Here is a 15,483-nt window from a genome sequence, read left to right on the forward strand (position 1 = left end):
TCCTGCAGTGGCACGTTTTGATAAGGTAGCACGTTTCAGCAGAACACCGGGCCTACCAAATATTGTTAAAGAGGAAGAATTCAGTGTATTAAAACTATAGTCTTGAACCTTAATTCAACAGAGATGTTGCGGAAAGACCTAAAGTAAGCAGTACATGCCAGGAAACTGAACATCCCAGAGACTAAGTTTATCTGAACAGAAGAATGGGCAGAAATACTTCCAAACTGATATGTAGGATAGATTGACAGTTTCTAGAGACATTCAGGTGCAGCCATTGCCCCATTATATCTAGAAATTTTTGAAAATGTGTATTTGAGCAAACACTTGGCGATACTGGAGACAAAAGAAACTCATGTGATCATCTGCGTTTTTTCAGTTAGTATTAATTTTTCAGACGGTTAAATACTTTTCTGTGAGACAGAGTGCAATGATAATAGAAAGCAGGCACTATTTTTACACAATAAACTAAAATAAAATATGATCTAGGAGCAGAAATTCAATAATTTTCTTTGCTACTAAAACACTTATTCCATTCATCATCTCCTGTGATTCTCCATGTTTGTTAATGTCTGACATCTGGGACATCTGAACTCCCTGAAATGTCTAACCAGCACAGGAACTATGTTGTAACAGGAGATTGTGTTTAAAAGAGAGACAGAGCTGCCAAAGACGAGTCCTCATTTCTTCCTCTCTGAGACAGAGAGCATCTAAGAGAATATCAAATTCTCTGTAGGTCCCCCAACCCTCATCTGCTTGCCTATCCTCAGAGGTTTGAGTGGCTTGTGGTGAAGCTTGATGGGGATTATTGATCTGCCTGGCGCGCGCCTGCGGTTTCGGCAAAAGACTGACGACCTCACCAGAGAGAGTTCTTGGCACACACCGGCCCCTGTCTTAGATCATTTGCATAGGCTGAGACTGGCCTGCTGTGGCGTGAAGAATGGACTACATCAGCTTGGATTCAGGTGATCAAGACATTTTCTAGGTACTTAAATAGTTATGCCAAAGTTAGGCAGAAAACAGTAGTAAACACAATTAGATGTTATTTTGGAGAGGAATTGCTGGAGCGAGTAACCATGTTTGTAGACAGCAGAGCCCAGAGGTACTTTTGCTCTTGGTTAGATTTACTGGTTAGGGGTTTTGTTCCAGTTGTGAACCACATGAAATAATCCTTGGCTGCTGGAAAAGGATGTGGACATTGTGATAATTATGGGAGATGATGATGTCAGGTATTGATACCTACTTGTGAGCCAAAACCTTTCCCCCTAAGCTGTGTTCCAGTGTATGTAACTGCATGGAGGTGACCACACTCACTATGCCGCCACACTCACATCCACATGTCGGACATGTCTGGATCCTCAGCAGCCCTCACACATCCTCACTGGCAGGCAGGCGCTCACTTTATCATTCATAGTTGTAAATCAGGGCTTTGCCTGCAGGAAACACATAGCATTTTATTTTCCAGTCATAAAACATAAAACCTGCCTCTAACATGAGCTACGATCATTGGAGATGGAGAGGATGAATGTTTTAAGCAGAACCAGACACAATGGAGGGCATCCTTTATTTTCTTTTATGCCTAGTAGCCCCACTTAGCTATGATCACATAATTTCACAAAAAGTCCCAGCATGATCTCACAATTCACTATGAATTGTGAGAAATTAAAGTGGACAATAACAGGTTGCATTGAATTTGATTATAGATAATATTCAGTTGAACTTATTATAACTTAAATCAAATTGGGCTATAATGCATTTTGGATTTAAAAATTGATGAAAGTGAACTGTTATGAATTCCAACTAATTGGATTATGATGACTTGAATTAAACTGGAATTTTATAAACTAGACTGAATTGGATTGTAAAGTATTGTAAAATGAAGAACTGAAGAATAAACTGGAATGAACGGGACTAGAAGAAACTGGACATGCCTGAATATAATGAATTAGATTGAACTGGATGAAATAAACTGAGCTCAACTGGATTTTTATTTAGTTACAATGACCTGTATCAAAATATTTATTGAATTGGACTATCATGCATTTGGATGAATTACATAATGCTTAATTGGATTAAATTATTTGGGCTAAACTGGATTGCTTTTTGGTTACAATGAACTTTACTGAAATAATTATTGTATTGGACTACAATGACTTTGGATTAACCAGATTAAAATGAATTTAGTTGAATTGGAAGAAATGAATTGGGCTAATTTTGATTATAATATCATGACAATAAGTTAGGTGGAATTAGATTATCTTAATCTTATTTTTATATCAATACCTAATACTAACTGTTAATTAAACTGGATTCGTATTGAACTTATTTACTTTCTCTTTAAAGTACCGTGAGGTGACATTTGTTGCAATAAACAAAACTGAATTGAATTGAAATGGCATTAGTGTTGTGTTTCATTAAGATGTTACTACTCTGAATAACTAGTCAATTGGTTTTTCTGTGAACACTCAGTGAACTGATAAAGTTCTACAAACATTTAATCTGAAAGGGGGATCACATAGTGTTCCCTCATGCTTCGTTTCAAGAGAGGATGAGGCCTCTGCCTAAATTTTTTTTAATTTTATTGCCTGGCTGAAACCTATGGAAAAGGCCTGTTTTGCATGAAACCAAACTGCAGTTTACCCTGTCTTGTGCTCTGTATACCAAGTTGCGCTGTTATTTTTTGACAGCTGAGATGGTGTATAATTTTAAACACTGACATAAAGAGGAGGCTTCAGACAAAGAGGCCTTTTGTTTGCGTGTTTGGTCGCTGTCCATGGTCCTGACACTCACATTTTCACAGTAATTCCTCCTTTTTTTTTAGGCAGTGTGGCCAGTATCACATTACACAATCTGAAGCGGCAGAACTTATTAAATGTAGGCATTATAGGTTTCATAAGTTCACTTTCTTAGAGTTGTGTTGTAGCAAATGGCTTCATGAAATCAAAAGTTTCCAAAGGAGGCTAAAGACACAGACATGCTTTAATCCAGTGATGAGTGGATTCTGGTGCAGGCCACTTTACATCCTAGCATGTCTCTGAGGTTCTGGGCTGTGGCCTGGATGCAGTTTGCCTTCTTTTATTAGAGGTCAAAAGACAAGTAGTCTTTTACAACCCCCAGTTTGTGAGGGTGAACAACTTTTCATATATGGCATTCATCTGTGGAGGATAAGGTTTTGTGCAGGCTCTAGTCTTTAGATGCAAAATATGGGGTGTTGCAACAGTCTTGCTAATATAACAAGCATTATTTTGGCCACATCTAGCCTGCCTTTATGTTAAAAAACACGTAGGTGGGCCCCTCAGTAGGTCCCCATGGCTTAATAAAAAAAACCACTAGAGTGCGCCAAAGTACACAGTTATTCTTGTCACAGTTAGAAACTCTCTAGGGAACTTTTAAGGTAAATTAAAATCAGGCTCAGGCTACTTTTTTTTTTTTTTTTTAAGGAAAACACAGTCTGAGCTCAAATGTAGCTTTCCTTTCAATGATTAAGGTGGCCTGCAACTGATTGTTAAGTACAAATGTAATCAGATAACAGAGGTTCAGGGAGGTCGGGGCATCGTGCTGATTCAACAATTGAGGCCCACACTGGAGAGCCCATAGCCTTGAGTTTATCCTGGGCCTAAATGAGAAATCAAGATGCATGGATTCCTGTTTAAAGGCAGCAAACACACAGACACGCATACACACACAGCCTTGTTAGTAAAGACGGAAACATAGGAAGCGATATACAGCTCTTTGAGTGGTATGAGGCCCTTGAGGATCACTTCCCGCCTGAGCTGCTCCTCTGAAACGTTTGTAGAGGTCAAGTAAACAGTTTGTATTGGGCTGTCAGCTGTCTGTGTGTGTTGTTTGTGTGTGTGTGTGTGCACAATTCTTCCAATGTATTGGTTTTGTCTCCTCATAAAGTTTTGTTTTTATTCCTCTCTGCTGATTGCATAATATAAGGAAGAAAGAGAAGTCTGCTTTGCTCCTGCAAAACTACTTACAACCTGGAATAAAAATCAAGCGTACATCATCTCTGGCATCATGTTCTACCATCAAATTTAACTGGGACAAAAACTCAATACCAGCCTCTCTGAAATGGGGCAGCCTCTGTGCTGACGTCTCTCCCGTGCATGCAGGACATTATGCTAATTTTCCCGGGTGTCTGGGTCCCGCTGCTCCTCCAGAGTTCATTATTATAATTGCTAGACATGGCTGAAAACGCAGAGAATGCGAACCTGAAACCAGCGCAAGCTTTTTCCACGCGATCCAAATTCAGGGAAATCCTGAGAATGTTCCCAATCTGAACCTTAACAAAACATATGGAGATGGTGTAGATCTCCATTTTCAGCATGTGTACACACACACTTAGATTGGCTCTATTATGTCTTGGAATAATGTAAAACAGCTTCCAAAGCTAACCCTGTTTCTGCTCCTGTCTCCATCTCTTTGGTTTCACAGTGAACCTTTGAAATGCAGCCATGGCAGTGGCAGTGGCAGCAGTAGCGTGCAGGGGGCCCCAGGGTGCCTCACTCTGTCGTCCAAAGACAATGTTGGTGCAGACGGAACGGCACACCAGAGATGACACCACTGGATGTGCACTGTGTGCAACAAACTCTGAGATCTGCGCAGTCATTGTTTTCCAGGAGATAGCAGGAGTGACAGATGTTTTTTTTGAGAACTGACTGCTTATTGGTGGCTACACACATCAGAGAAATCTATATTTGTCTACCATTTACCCGACTACATTCTCATTCAGCTACATTTACAGTTGCAGTTTCAAGCTGCCACATCATGCTTTGCGCTGCTAGTTGCTTCTCAACTGATAATGCCACAAATCTGTGCTTGCTAATACATGTCCTACCTTTAGGTATAAGGCGACTACAACATAACATTAACCCACTGAACTTTTCTGGGAGACTTTTTACATCCATTCAAGTTACTGACCTGCTGAAATTTAACAAAATTAGAAATTACATGTTTCACTATTCAGTTTATTTAAACATTCCACAATCTTTTTCTGTCTTTAAAATGTTTCTTCATAAAGTGTTAGGCTCTTTAAATTAAGTAATTCTAGAGATATAAAGAATTTCTCAGATTAAACATGTTATATGTTGACTTTGTGATTGAAACCTTTCAAAAGTGGGGAGTAGATAAATTATAAAAAATATGGAGGCAAATGACTATCTTCAATCAAGAGTCAATTTAAGAGCAGGCTTCCTTGTTTTAACTCCCTTTACCCCCTAAAAATCCACCCTCAGATTCAAAATGTACCTGCTTCTATGTAAATAAACACCTCTTTACCTTAAAAATGTAGTTCTGCTCTAAAATTCACTGTCCTGGTCTCCAGTTTAAGCCTTTTTTTCACCCAGGCTTCTTTTGTGCAGCAGATTACACTGAATCTAACATGAAGTTTTAGTTTTATTAAAACAGAGTTTGTCATTTTCCTGAGCCTGCTAAGCATGGAGCAGAAATATGTCAAATAGTTTAATTAAATTTAGGATTTAAAACCTTTATATTAACTTCACCTTTGCCTATGGTTTAGGCCTCCACACAAAAATGGAATATCCAAAATTAAATGAGCATATCGCCGACCACGTGGTCTATATAAATGCGTTTAATGGTCATAGTCAAGGGAACACTTGTGAGATTTGTTTAGTTGTGTAAATACCACTTTATACATTAGTGCTGAAGAAAAAATGAAGATGGCAGATTGCACAAATGAAAAAAGTTTCAGGCTTGCCTACAAAACCCAAACATTATCAGGATGAAAATAAAAATGATGGAACTGTAGCTCTAAATGATCAAATTATAGCAAAATATGTGAAAATTTATCTCTGCAAAAGCAAAATAATAAATAGATGCAGAAAAAAAATAAAGGTTTTAGTTCAGACAGTTCAGCCAAGGTCTCTTAAAGGGGCATGCTGAGCAAAAGTTTTGCTAGCACACATGAGAAGGGCTAAAACTGTAGAGCAAGATATTTTAAATATCAACAACAAAAAAAAAAGTTTAACTTGGGCTCTTTGAATAGACGAGGAACTTTAAGGTTTTTTGAGTTAACAAAAAGCTCATTTATGCTCAAAGATGAGATCAAGAGGAACAATTAAGTTACAAAATACCTATTTTATTTTTTAAAATAAACAAAATGTACAATCACAATGCCAATTTCACTCACTGTTGTCAGGTCTGTTTGTCCCTAAAAAAAACAAAAAACAAAAAACAAAAAAAAACAAAACAAAACAACAACAACAACAAAAAAAAAACAAACTAAAAAAACAAAAAAAACGTACCAGCAAATTCTAACAGAGTCTCCATTAGATTCAGTTTCCTGACAAGTGTTCATGACAAGAAGCATATAGCAATAGAAATAAGTAAACTTTACATAAGAACAAGGTAAAGTACAATTCCTGGATATCATATTGTGTTGATCATTAAATAATACAAGGCTTTAATGACAGTTTGTACCCATCATTTAAAAAACAAAAAGGTGGTGGGAAAATAAAATAACACGACACAAACAAAAGCAGACGAGGACAGACTGGGATGTCAGTGCTGCGTTGGTGTGTAAACAGATTCATTTCCTGTTCTGTTTGTGAAGTGATAGGAGGTGAGAAGTTACTGTGCATGTCAGCACTGTTAAAAAAATCTAATAGTTTTTTTTAAAAATTTACTTTCTCTTCATGCACTGTAACAGCAACGCTGGTTCTCCTTTGGGCTGAACTAGCTGGTGAAATGCATTGACATGTTCAGTTCCTTTAACTGATCTCAGAACTTCCTCTGTAGAGTCTGCTCGCAAACCTTCAGTGTAAAAGCTGGAAGTGTGATCCTTGGGCAGGTCAGTGTTTTTCTCAGATTTTTTAGCTGGGATTATTATACTACCCACATGAATTGAATATTGTATTTGACAAATATCACTTGCCTTTTGAGATTAGATTAAAATCCGATGTAAATGGCTTGTTTGGCCAAGTGTTCTCCATTCTCGGAGTGTGTGTGATTCCAGCAGCCTTATAGCTGCACTCGGTACCAAAACCAAGAGCCCTGCTGGCAGCCAGCCGCAAGTGCTGTTAGAAATAAAACAAGAAATAAGTGCTTTATGAAACAAACATACACAAGTATCCCATATTTTTTGGTTACCAGTTTGCTGCCAGCAGCTGAATCCAATCTTAGGTTTTTTGAACTTTTTGTTAAATCTCCAGCGCTCTTTAAATTCTCACGTAGTCATGTTGAATGCAGACCTCCCCTCATACTGAGGCAAGAAAATAATTTTAGGTTTGGATGGCGCAGATCTGGTAAGAAATGCTGGAGATGAATAAATATCTAAAAGATGCCAGAGTCTCTTTTGTCTTTAACTGTGAGACTGAAAAAAATACAAAACCTGTGTGTGTGAAGCACAAACAAACACAAACTTTTTTAAAGCTATCTTTTGCACATGATATGAAAGCTATAATAGACTTGGCATGTTTAAGCTATAATCCTGACAGAGCTTTCAGCCAGGCTGGATATGGAAAAAAAACAAAAAACAGAAATGCAGAAATAGTAAATCCGTGGTATCATCCAAGGATTATTCCAGTCCTGAGGAGTTCCTGTATCACAAAGCAACCGAACCATAAAGTCTGACCTGCTGCTTTAAAGTGCAGCACCAGACGTGGCACCACTGTAATCATCTTTGGATTTGATCCGGGCTTTTATTTCTTATTTTGAGAAGAAAATACACAAGTATGCATGTGCATGTCAGACCAGACAAAATAAAGAAATTAAACCGAATTTCTCTAAATGGATAATTATTTTTTTCCCTCACTGGAGCTGGCTTTCGTGGTATGTTGCCAAGAGGCACAATGCAAGTTATTGCTCAATAAATACCAAAGGTTTAATTTTAAGCCAAATGTGTGTCAACGCCTAGCGAGCATATTGGCCTCTCAATGTGTCGAGCAGTTAAACTCAAAGTTACACCAGAAGAAACATGTTGCAATACTCTTTGGAAATTACATTTCATATTCCGAGCCATTTAAATCTTTGGGTGCTACATTACTCTCTTGCTCTCTTAAATTACCTATCAAAAAACAAAACAAAACAAAAAGAATTATTTTAACTTAGATAGATGCATCAAAAATATTCAGATTACACTTCTTTGACTCAAGTTTCAAATACAATACATAATTTATGGCTTTATAAGTTAAAACTAAGAAAATGCTTCAATCTACATCACTGTCTCACCCACAATATACAAGTTAAATTAATTGGTTTAAAGGAAATTTTATGTCCACACCACGTAAGGTAACATATGTGTTACTCTTTTCACTTGCTACTCAGTGCTTAACTTGCATTTTGATATTGTCGTAGTACAAAAACATGCTCTGCAAAAAAAGCCTTAATGAAATACAAACACGATACAAAAGACTTTTCCGTATATTGTTGAAGCATCCCTTAGCTCGTGGACTATAAAAAAAACCCAAAACAATGTCTCATCCACTTGGGCCTAGTAAACCAAAATTGTTTTTCTCATTATTGCTGTGAGAATCACTCCCTTTGTAGTGCCTTGGTCAAAACACATTCCAGAAAGACGAGTCCATGCAGGTCTGTGTTGTTCTTTTTTTCTTCTTTTTTTTTTTTATCTCTGCCTTAATTTCCAAGCAAAAGGTAGAGATAGCTGATGAGAGCCCAAAAATCCCCTTTTCATTTTATAAAAAAAAAGGTTTTGTGCTTTCAAACCATGACATCAGGTGACTTCTTATCTGTTCTTCTTCCCGGGCCCGTTTTTTTTCTAATATGGCCTCCAGACTGCTTCATCCATGCGGCCTCCGGGGTTGAGAACAGTTGGGGAATTACTGTGGCTCCCGTCGCCATCCACCCCTCCTTCTGTCTGGCTGGGTAGGTTAGGGTTCACCAGGGAGGTGCCCGTGGAGGCGCTAGTGCAAGGTGGGATCATCCGGGACGGCGAGCGGTCCCCACCAGGAACCATGGAGAATTGGTACGAGTTGGAGGAGGCACCGTAGTAAAGATAGGGTGTGCTGCTGGTCTGGAAGGGTCCACTCTGGCTCTGGGTGGATCCGGGGTAAGGAGGGGGAAGGTAGGTGTGGTAGTGGGCGCTGCCCAGTGGCATGGCTGAGGTGACGGGTGGGGTGTAGGTGAAGGTGGCTGGGTAGTGCATGCGAGGGCCAGAGAAGCGGCTCTCTGTGAGGGAAGAGAGGCTCGGGAACTGTCGTTCAAACTGACCAGGGAATGGGCTCAGGTCGGAGGATCCTGGAAATACACACAAACACAAAGATAAATTTAGTTTTTAGGATCTCCCTTGATCAAAATTACATTTACTGTACAAACAAATACAATTTCTTGAAAAGAATCTGTAATTTAATTTAATTCAAAAGATATAATTTTATTGTCTTTACCAATCAAATTCATTATATTCAGAAAAAATTTACACAACACAAATTGGTGAAAGGTATGGGTGTCAGCATTCGGTATAAAAGGAGCAAACACCAAAGGCTTAGTCTTTCCAAGCAAGGATAGGTTGTGTTTCACCACTATGTGCCAAACTTGGTTGGGTATTCATCAAGTGTCAAAAATATATTTTTCAATGCAAAATTGCAAAGAACTTTAATCTTTCAAAATCCACAGTCCAGAATATTGTGAAATGAATCAGGGAGTTAGGAGAAATATCTGTGTGTGAAATACATAAAAATAGAGATTACTGCTCAATGCTTGTGATTTTTCTTGTGACCATTCTGTGGTCAGATGAATCCACGTTTCAGGGGCTTTTTGGAAAGGGAAATCTGGTTCTATGTGTTATTAGTGAAAAGTGCAAAAGTCAGTGGATACAGGAATTCTGGAGAAGCATATGTTCCCAGGAGCTGCACATTTTTTCCCAAAAAATAAACTGCTATTTACTTTTACTGTTATTTGCAGGACAATGCAGGGTGACAGGACAAACACACAACAACATCCAAACTTTTGAGTAGATGAAATTTTTCACACAATTTCATCTTGCAAAGAAGAAAATGTGTAATCTAAAGAAAGGCGGATGTAACACAATACTTAACACGCCTGTATCTCAACATTTGTGAGTATGTTGATGACATCAACATGTTGATTTGCTTATATCTTCAAAATACAATTAAGTTGGTCATAAAGACACAGAAAGTTAAATAACACCTAAAAAAGCTAACAAATAACAGATTTAAGTTTTAATTGCAGCTTTTTTAAAAATATCTCTCTGCTTTTCTGAAAATTGGAATTCCATTATAAATGCTAAATAAGCAAACACTTCCTCTCATAAGCATGCCAGACTGTGCCTTGAAGTCTTGTAGAGTAATTGAACTGAACAAATAAGTCACTTGAGAAATGAAATAGTTGTAATGCAAATTGTCATTTTGAGCAAGATATGTGTATTAACCAATTCAGAAAGCCCAATTAACTTTGTGAGCTCAGTTTTTTTCTCTCTGTAAATGTTCTAATCATGGGTTTCTGTAGTGTTCTGCACTTCATTTCCCCAAATTTGATAAACTGAACAACCACACATCCATATGCCACAGTATATTTACACTTGTACATATTTATGACTCTCCATGTCTGTATGTGTTGGTGTATGTTATACATATATATCTATATATATATTTGTGTGTGTCTGTGTGTATTTGTTTATGCATGCAAATGAAAGTGTAAGTATGTGTATGTGTGTGCGTTGGGGGGGGGTATATTTGTGTGAATACTGTATGCACATAAAAAAAAAGGCAGTTGGGATGAATCAGGAGCTGCACATGTGGAAACACTTTGAGCAGAAACAGTTTCCATGAGATCCATAATGAGGCAGGGCTGAGCTCTGATGTGGCTCCTCTACTCGCCTCCCATCGGCTCCAGCATATGTGTGTGTGTGCGCGCGCGCTGCGAGTCGCGTGTGCAAGAGAGAGAGTCGAGAAGGAGCTGTTCCATCTCACCCTTCGTTCCTCTTTTCGCTTCATCCCTTAAAAAATACCCCAAAACCACTAACTGGCTGTGGCTAGCTCCGCGCTGGGCGAAGAGTTGAAGGAGAATAGGAGGTCCTACTCCTACTCTTTCTCTCTCGCCCTCCCCACCTCCAAACGTCTCCTCTCAGCGGTTTAGTCCAGCCATGGCGCTCTTATCATAAATCACCAGGCGTCTTCCGTGTCACCATGTCTGCTGCGAGAGGACAGGGGGTGGTGGGGAAGAGGGGGGGGGGGGGGGGGGGGGGGGTGCAGTGTTTATTGTGCAGGGAGGGATTGCGAAGCCGGGGTTTGTCGCTAGCGTCAGATAGCATATGCTGCCAATTAGGGCCTTTTAAACTTCCTCTTTCCACCAGATTTGTTTGATTCTAGTAGAAATAGTAGGTGATTGCCTGTGTTGTGGAAGAGAAGTGTGATCTCAGACATGACCAGCATTGTTCAATAAACTCCCGTCTCTTGTTTTTAACTTTTGGATGTTTTCTCATGCTCCAAGGGGCCCTGTGATGATGAGCCAGATCAAACTTTATTAGCTCAAAGGAAACCAGAGTGTGACATAGTCTAAATGTTTGGAGGGATCTTACAAACACTGAGGCATCACTTCCGAATTAGGTGTTATGATTTGACTTGATAAACTTCTGCAACTGCTTCTCGGCAAATGAAACGTTTCAACATGTGGGCCAGAGTGTTTGAAGTAGAGCAGAGCGGGTTGGTGCGGAGCGTGTACCAGTAGAGCATCCATATCAGCTTCTGCTTGTACATCGGTATGTTCTGTAGTGGGATACTGTTACAGAAAGACCTGGCGAAGTGTCAACATGATCTTCGGAGATCTGAGAGCCTAAGGCGCATCACTTAGGAGGAATTAAGCGTGCGAGGTGTGCAAGTGGGCAAAGATTTGTGTTGGTGCGTATGCGTTTACATGCACATGTGTCACTCTGAGGAACAAAGAATGACGCTTAAAAGATGAAAGCTGAAGGGAAAGACCAGCCTAATCAAAGCTGACAGGGCAGCTGGCTGGATTTTAAAACCTTCTAATGCAGAGTCACACGGCTGCATCGCCTAATCACTCAGCCTCGCTTCAGGCACACACACCCACATGCATACACACACACAATCAGAAGAGTGTGTAGTGTGTTAGCACAATAGCACAAGGAAACAGACAGAAAAAGTAGAGTAGAAAAAACTCACATGGCAGTGAGTCAAACAGGTGTAAGGGAGATAAGCTTGTCTGGCGGCATGTAGGGTTTTTAGAGGAGCTTTTACATTGGGGGAAAAAAAGAGACAAATTGAAACACATACGCTGCCGTTACTGCAAACAGACTGGCTAATGCAGTTACCCAGAATGCCTTGACAGAGTGCCGTATCACTGTAAAGACACTTTATTTGTCAGTCACGAGCCTGTTATTATCCCAGGGCCTGTTATTACCCATGCTCCTTTGGGATCAAAGGCTTAGAACTAGAAAAAAGGAAACAATAGTTTTTTTCCCCGTCCGCTGCTAAAAAATGCCAACCTAACAGCTCCTTGGAGAAAGAGTCCGACTCTTACAGCAGGCATGTAAGGCCTGCTGGCAAATAGTAGCTTGTTTTTCCTTTTTTCTTTCTTTGTTTATGTTCTTGCTTTTGTCTTAGTGTGAAACTGTGTGCATGCACATCTGTCTTTCCCTCGCCATTCATAGCCACTCCAGTCCATAAATCACTTGCAGCTGATTTGATGGCCTCGATGGGGGCGTGGAGAGCAAGTGGTTTTGAGAGGTGGCAGAGTAGTGGTTCTACCTGGCAATCGTCGAGGCACGTCACTGATGGCAGGCAGGCCCGTGCCTCGGCTGGAGGAGAGGGGTGTGGTGGAGTGGACTGAGGGGGACGCCATGGGACTCAGGTAGGACGGATACGTCTGTTCGTATGTCCAGGGAGGAGAGGACTGGGACTGACGAGGGTCTGATGGGGAGAAATGGAGCGAGTGAAGGAGGAAAAAAAAGGAAAGAGACAGAAAGAGAGAATAATTACCAGTGAGCTTTATCAATTATTCCAATTACTTTAGCTAAAATGTAAAAACAATATTGACAACAAATGCAGTGCTTCTGATCCCTGTGTGCAAAGCGGTAAGTATCAGCTGGACACGTTATGCAACATCCTCTATAATGACACATCTAATGTTTACCTTCGGAGAAAAGATCTTCCTGTTTGCCTTATAAAACATTGTGCATGCAGCTGAGACACAGAGAGCCTTGCTGGCACTCACCCAGGGTGTAAACACATCAGCAAACTACCACACTGCTCTACGCCTTATCGTGTGTGTGCGTGCAGCAACACGAGAGGACAGCATATAAGTGGTTGAAGTCAAGATTTCATTCAGATATAAATATATATGTACCCATGGGGCTGCTTTCTTAAGCCTGCAGGAACTGCTTACAAACACTGGATTTGCTCATCTAAATGATTTGGAAATTAATGTCATTCAAACTAACTAAAAACAGACAAGAATAAGATTACAGCAGCCGTCATTTTTAACGTTTAACTATGAACAAATGTATGACAGAAAGCATCTGCTTCATATATGGTACAGGTCAAAAGATTGTAAACACTTTCACATCGAATCTAATGGTGTCCAAACTTTTGACTGACTGTGTTTGTAAAAATGAGTGTCCACTTTGTAAAATCTATTAAACATTTACAATCAAAAGCGCAAAATCAAGCCATTCTCCACATGCAATTCTGGTCAGTCCAGTTTATCACCACCACACAGACGTGCTGGTTAACTGTGCCTCAAACAATTCCTCAGTTGAACCACAAAGCCAACAGCCAACAGCCAAACGATCACGTGTGATCAGGTAGCGGCTGTGCCAAACTGTGGAAGGTGGTGTTACCTTCTAAGATGGAGATTGACAGAGTGACAGGGTAAAGAGAGAGACAGACAATCTCAACGGCAATATGACACGTTGCACAGCCGTCACACGAGGCTCCAGTTGAGGTTTGATATTTCACAGTCAGTGACTCGATGAATCCCTTTGTGACGATGGTCAGGAAAGGTTCAGTGCTCAGAAAAACTCTAATGTTAATAGTAGGTGTTCCATGAATGACTTCAGTGCTGTATTTACTTTGCAGTTTGGGTGTTAAATGCAACGTCCAAATAGATGTTTCAAATTCCTAATGAAGCATTAATTACTGTCTTTTCTATTGCAATAATACCATTATTACAAATGTTTTCTTTAAATTATGTAGTATAAAGCAGGTATGCTACTTTGAATAGACTTTTTATGGCAAATGTCCCCAGTACATGAACACTGTGATGTCATCTAGATTTTTAGACTCCTTCATCTAGCTCTTTTGAAACCAGTAAGTCAAACCAGCTTTGTTAATTATAAAGAAGCTCCACCCAACAGAATCTCCTGCTTTATCTTTCCAGACAAGCAGGCTTTGTCCATCCTTTATATAAAGACTACAGTATGGTGAAATCATGTGGATGTTTGTTGTTCTGGTGCTTGCTTCTTGCACCATACAGTGGATAAAAGCTGATTTTGATAGCTCACCTGTTATCTGTGTCTGACCCTGTGGGTTGAAAGAGTTGGCTGCTGGGTTTAGAGTTGGCCGTGGGGCTTGAGCGGGAACTGAGACCCTCACCCTCATCCTCTCGAGCTCACTAAGGCGGTCTGAAAAGAGGCCAGCTTTAGGAGGGTCCTCAAGCTTTTGACGGTGTCCTGCACGGAAACCGAAATAAATACATTCAAAAACAGAGTTGCATGAGTTTCATTGATGTGACACAGGTGACACAGGCAGGGCTCAAAAATCTGTTGGGGGACCTCAGGTCATTTTACAGACCTGACCTGAAATGTCTGCACTAAAACCTCAAATTTTGTTCTGCTTCACTTTATCAGAGTTGACATTTGAAGATAATGTATTGAACTATGATTTGATAGTTTATAGCTACAGCTGCATCCTTACAACTGGATTCTCACAATCATCCTGAAAGCCTGAAACTTTTTTTCTTTGAGCTATGAACTATTTTTTTTTAATCTCTCTTCATCAATAACAGACACACTAATATTTATACATCTTAACATTTCTCACAAGTGTTCCCTTTATTGTGACTCCAAAAGTACTCAAATAGAGCTTGTGTTTGAAGAGATTCTCACTTCAGGCCTAAAAAACTGGCACAGGGCTCAAAGGGTTCAATTGATCACCATATCCATTTTAAATCAGAGAAGCTTATGAGTATTTGGTGATTTCAGCACTAAGATCTTTAGGTTTTTTAAGACAGGAAGAATGACTTAAAGAGCAACAATATTACTTAATTATTAATAGTGTAAATTATTGAATGAATTCCACATAAAACCACAGACTTACTTTTATATTAATATTGACAATGTTAAATATGAGATTGCACACTATCATCTAAAGACATTATTATAAATCAAACTATGAGTGATGCCATTTTAAAAGAGCATTTTTGTCAAGTTAATTTATGTCCTTACCTGCTGTTGGCAGATAAGCTAAAATAAAATGAAAGCTGTTCTGTTGCATGCAAAGCATCTTTTTATCATCATAGGATAAAATG

The 15,483-nt window shown here is 39.5% G+C and overlaps 1 protein-coding gene across 4 annotated transcripts in view; it reads right to left on the reverse strand.

The window, feature by feature from the left end:
* Positions 1-5,935: 5,935 nt before the first annotated feature.
* runx2b (RUNX family transcription factor 2b) overlaps positions 5,936-15,483 on the reverse strand; it is a 46,874-nt gene continuing 37,326 nt past the window's right edge. For 2 of the 4 annotated variants that reach the window (XM_041976498.1, XM_041976499.1), the window contains 3 exons: positions 14,459-14,626; positions 12,705-12,866; positions 5,936-9,216 (listed from right to left, as the gene is read on the reverse strand). In XM_041976498.1, coding sequence (XP_041832432.1) covers positions 8,738-9,216; positions 12,705-12,866; positions 14,459-14,626 — 809 coding nt within the window. In that variant the 3' untranslated portion in view covers positions 5,936-8,737. The remainder of the gene's footprint in view (positions 9,217-12,704; positions 12,867-14,458; positions 14,627-15,483) is intronic. The other 2 variants (XM_041976502.1, XM_041976501.1) reach the window with 2 other exon arrangements.

This window comes from Melanotaenia boesemani, chromosome 22 (genome assembly GCF_017639745.1).
Source record: "Melanotaenia boesemani isolate fMelBoe1 chromosome 22, fMelBoe1.pri, whole genome shotgun sequence".
In the NCBI taxonomy this organism is placed as follows: domain Eukaryota; kingdom Metazoa; phylum Chordata; class Actinopteri; order Atheriniformes; family Melanotaeniidae; genus Melanotaenia; species Melanotaenia boesemani.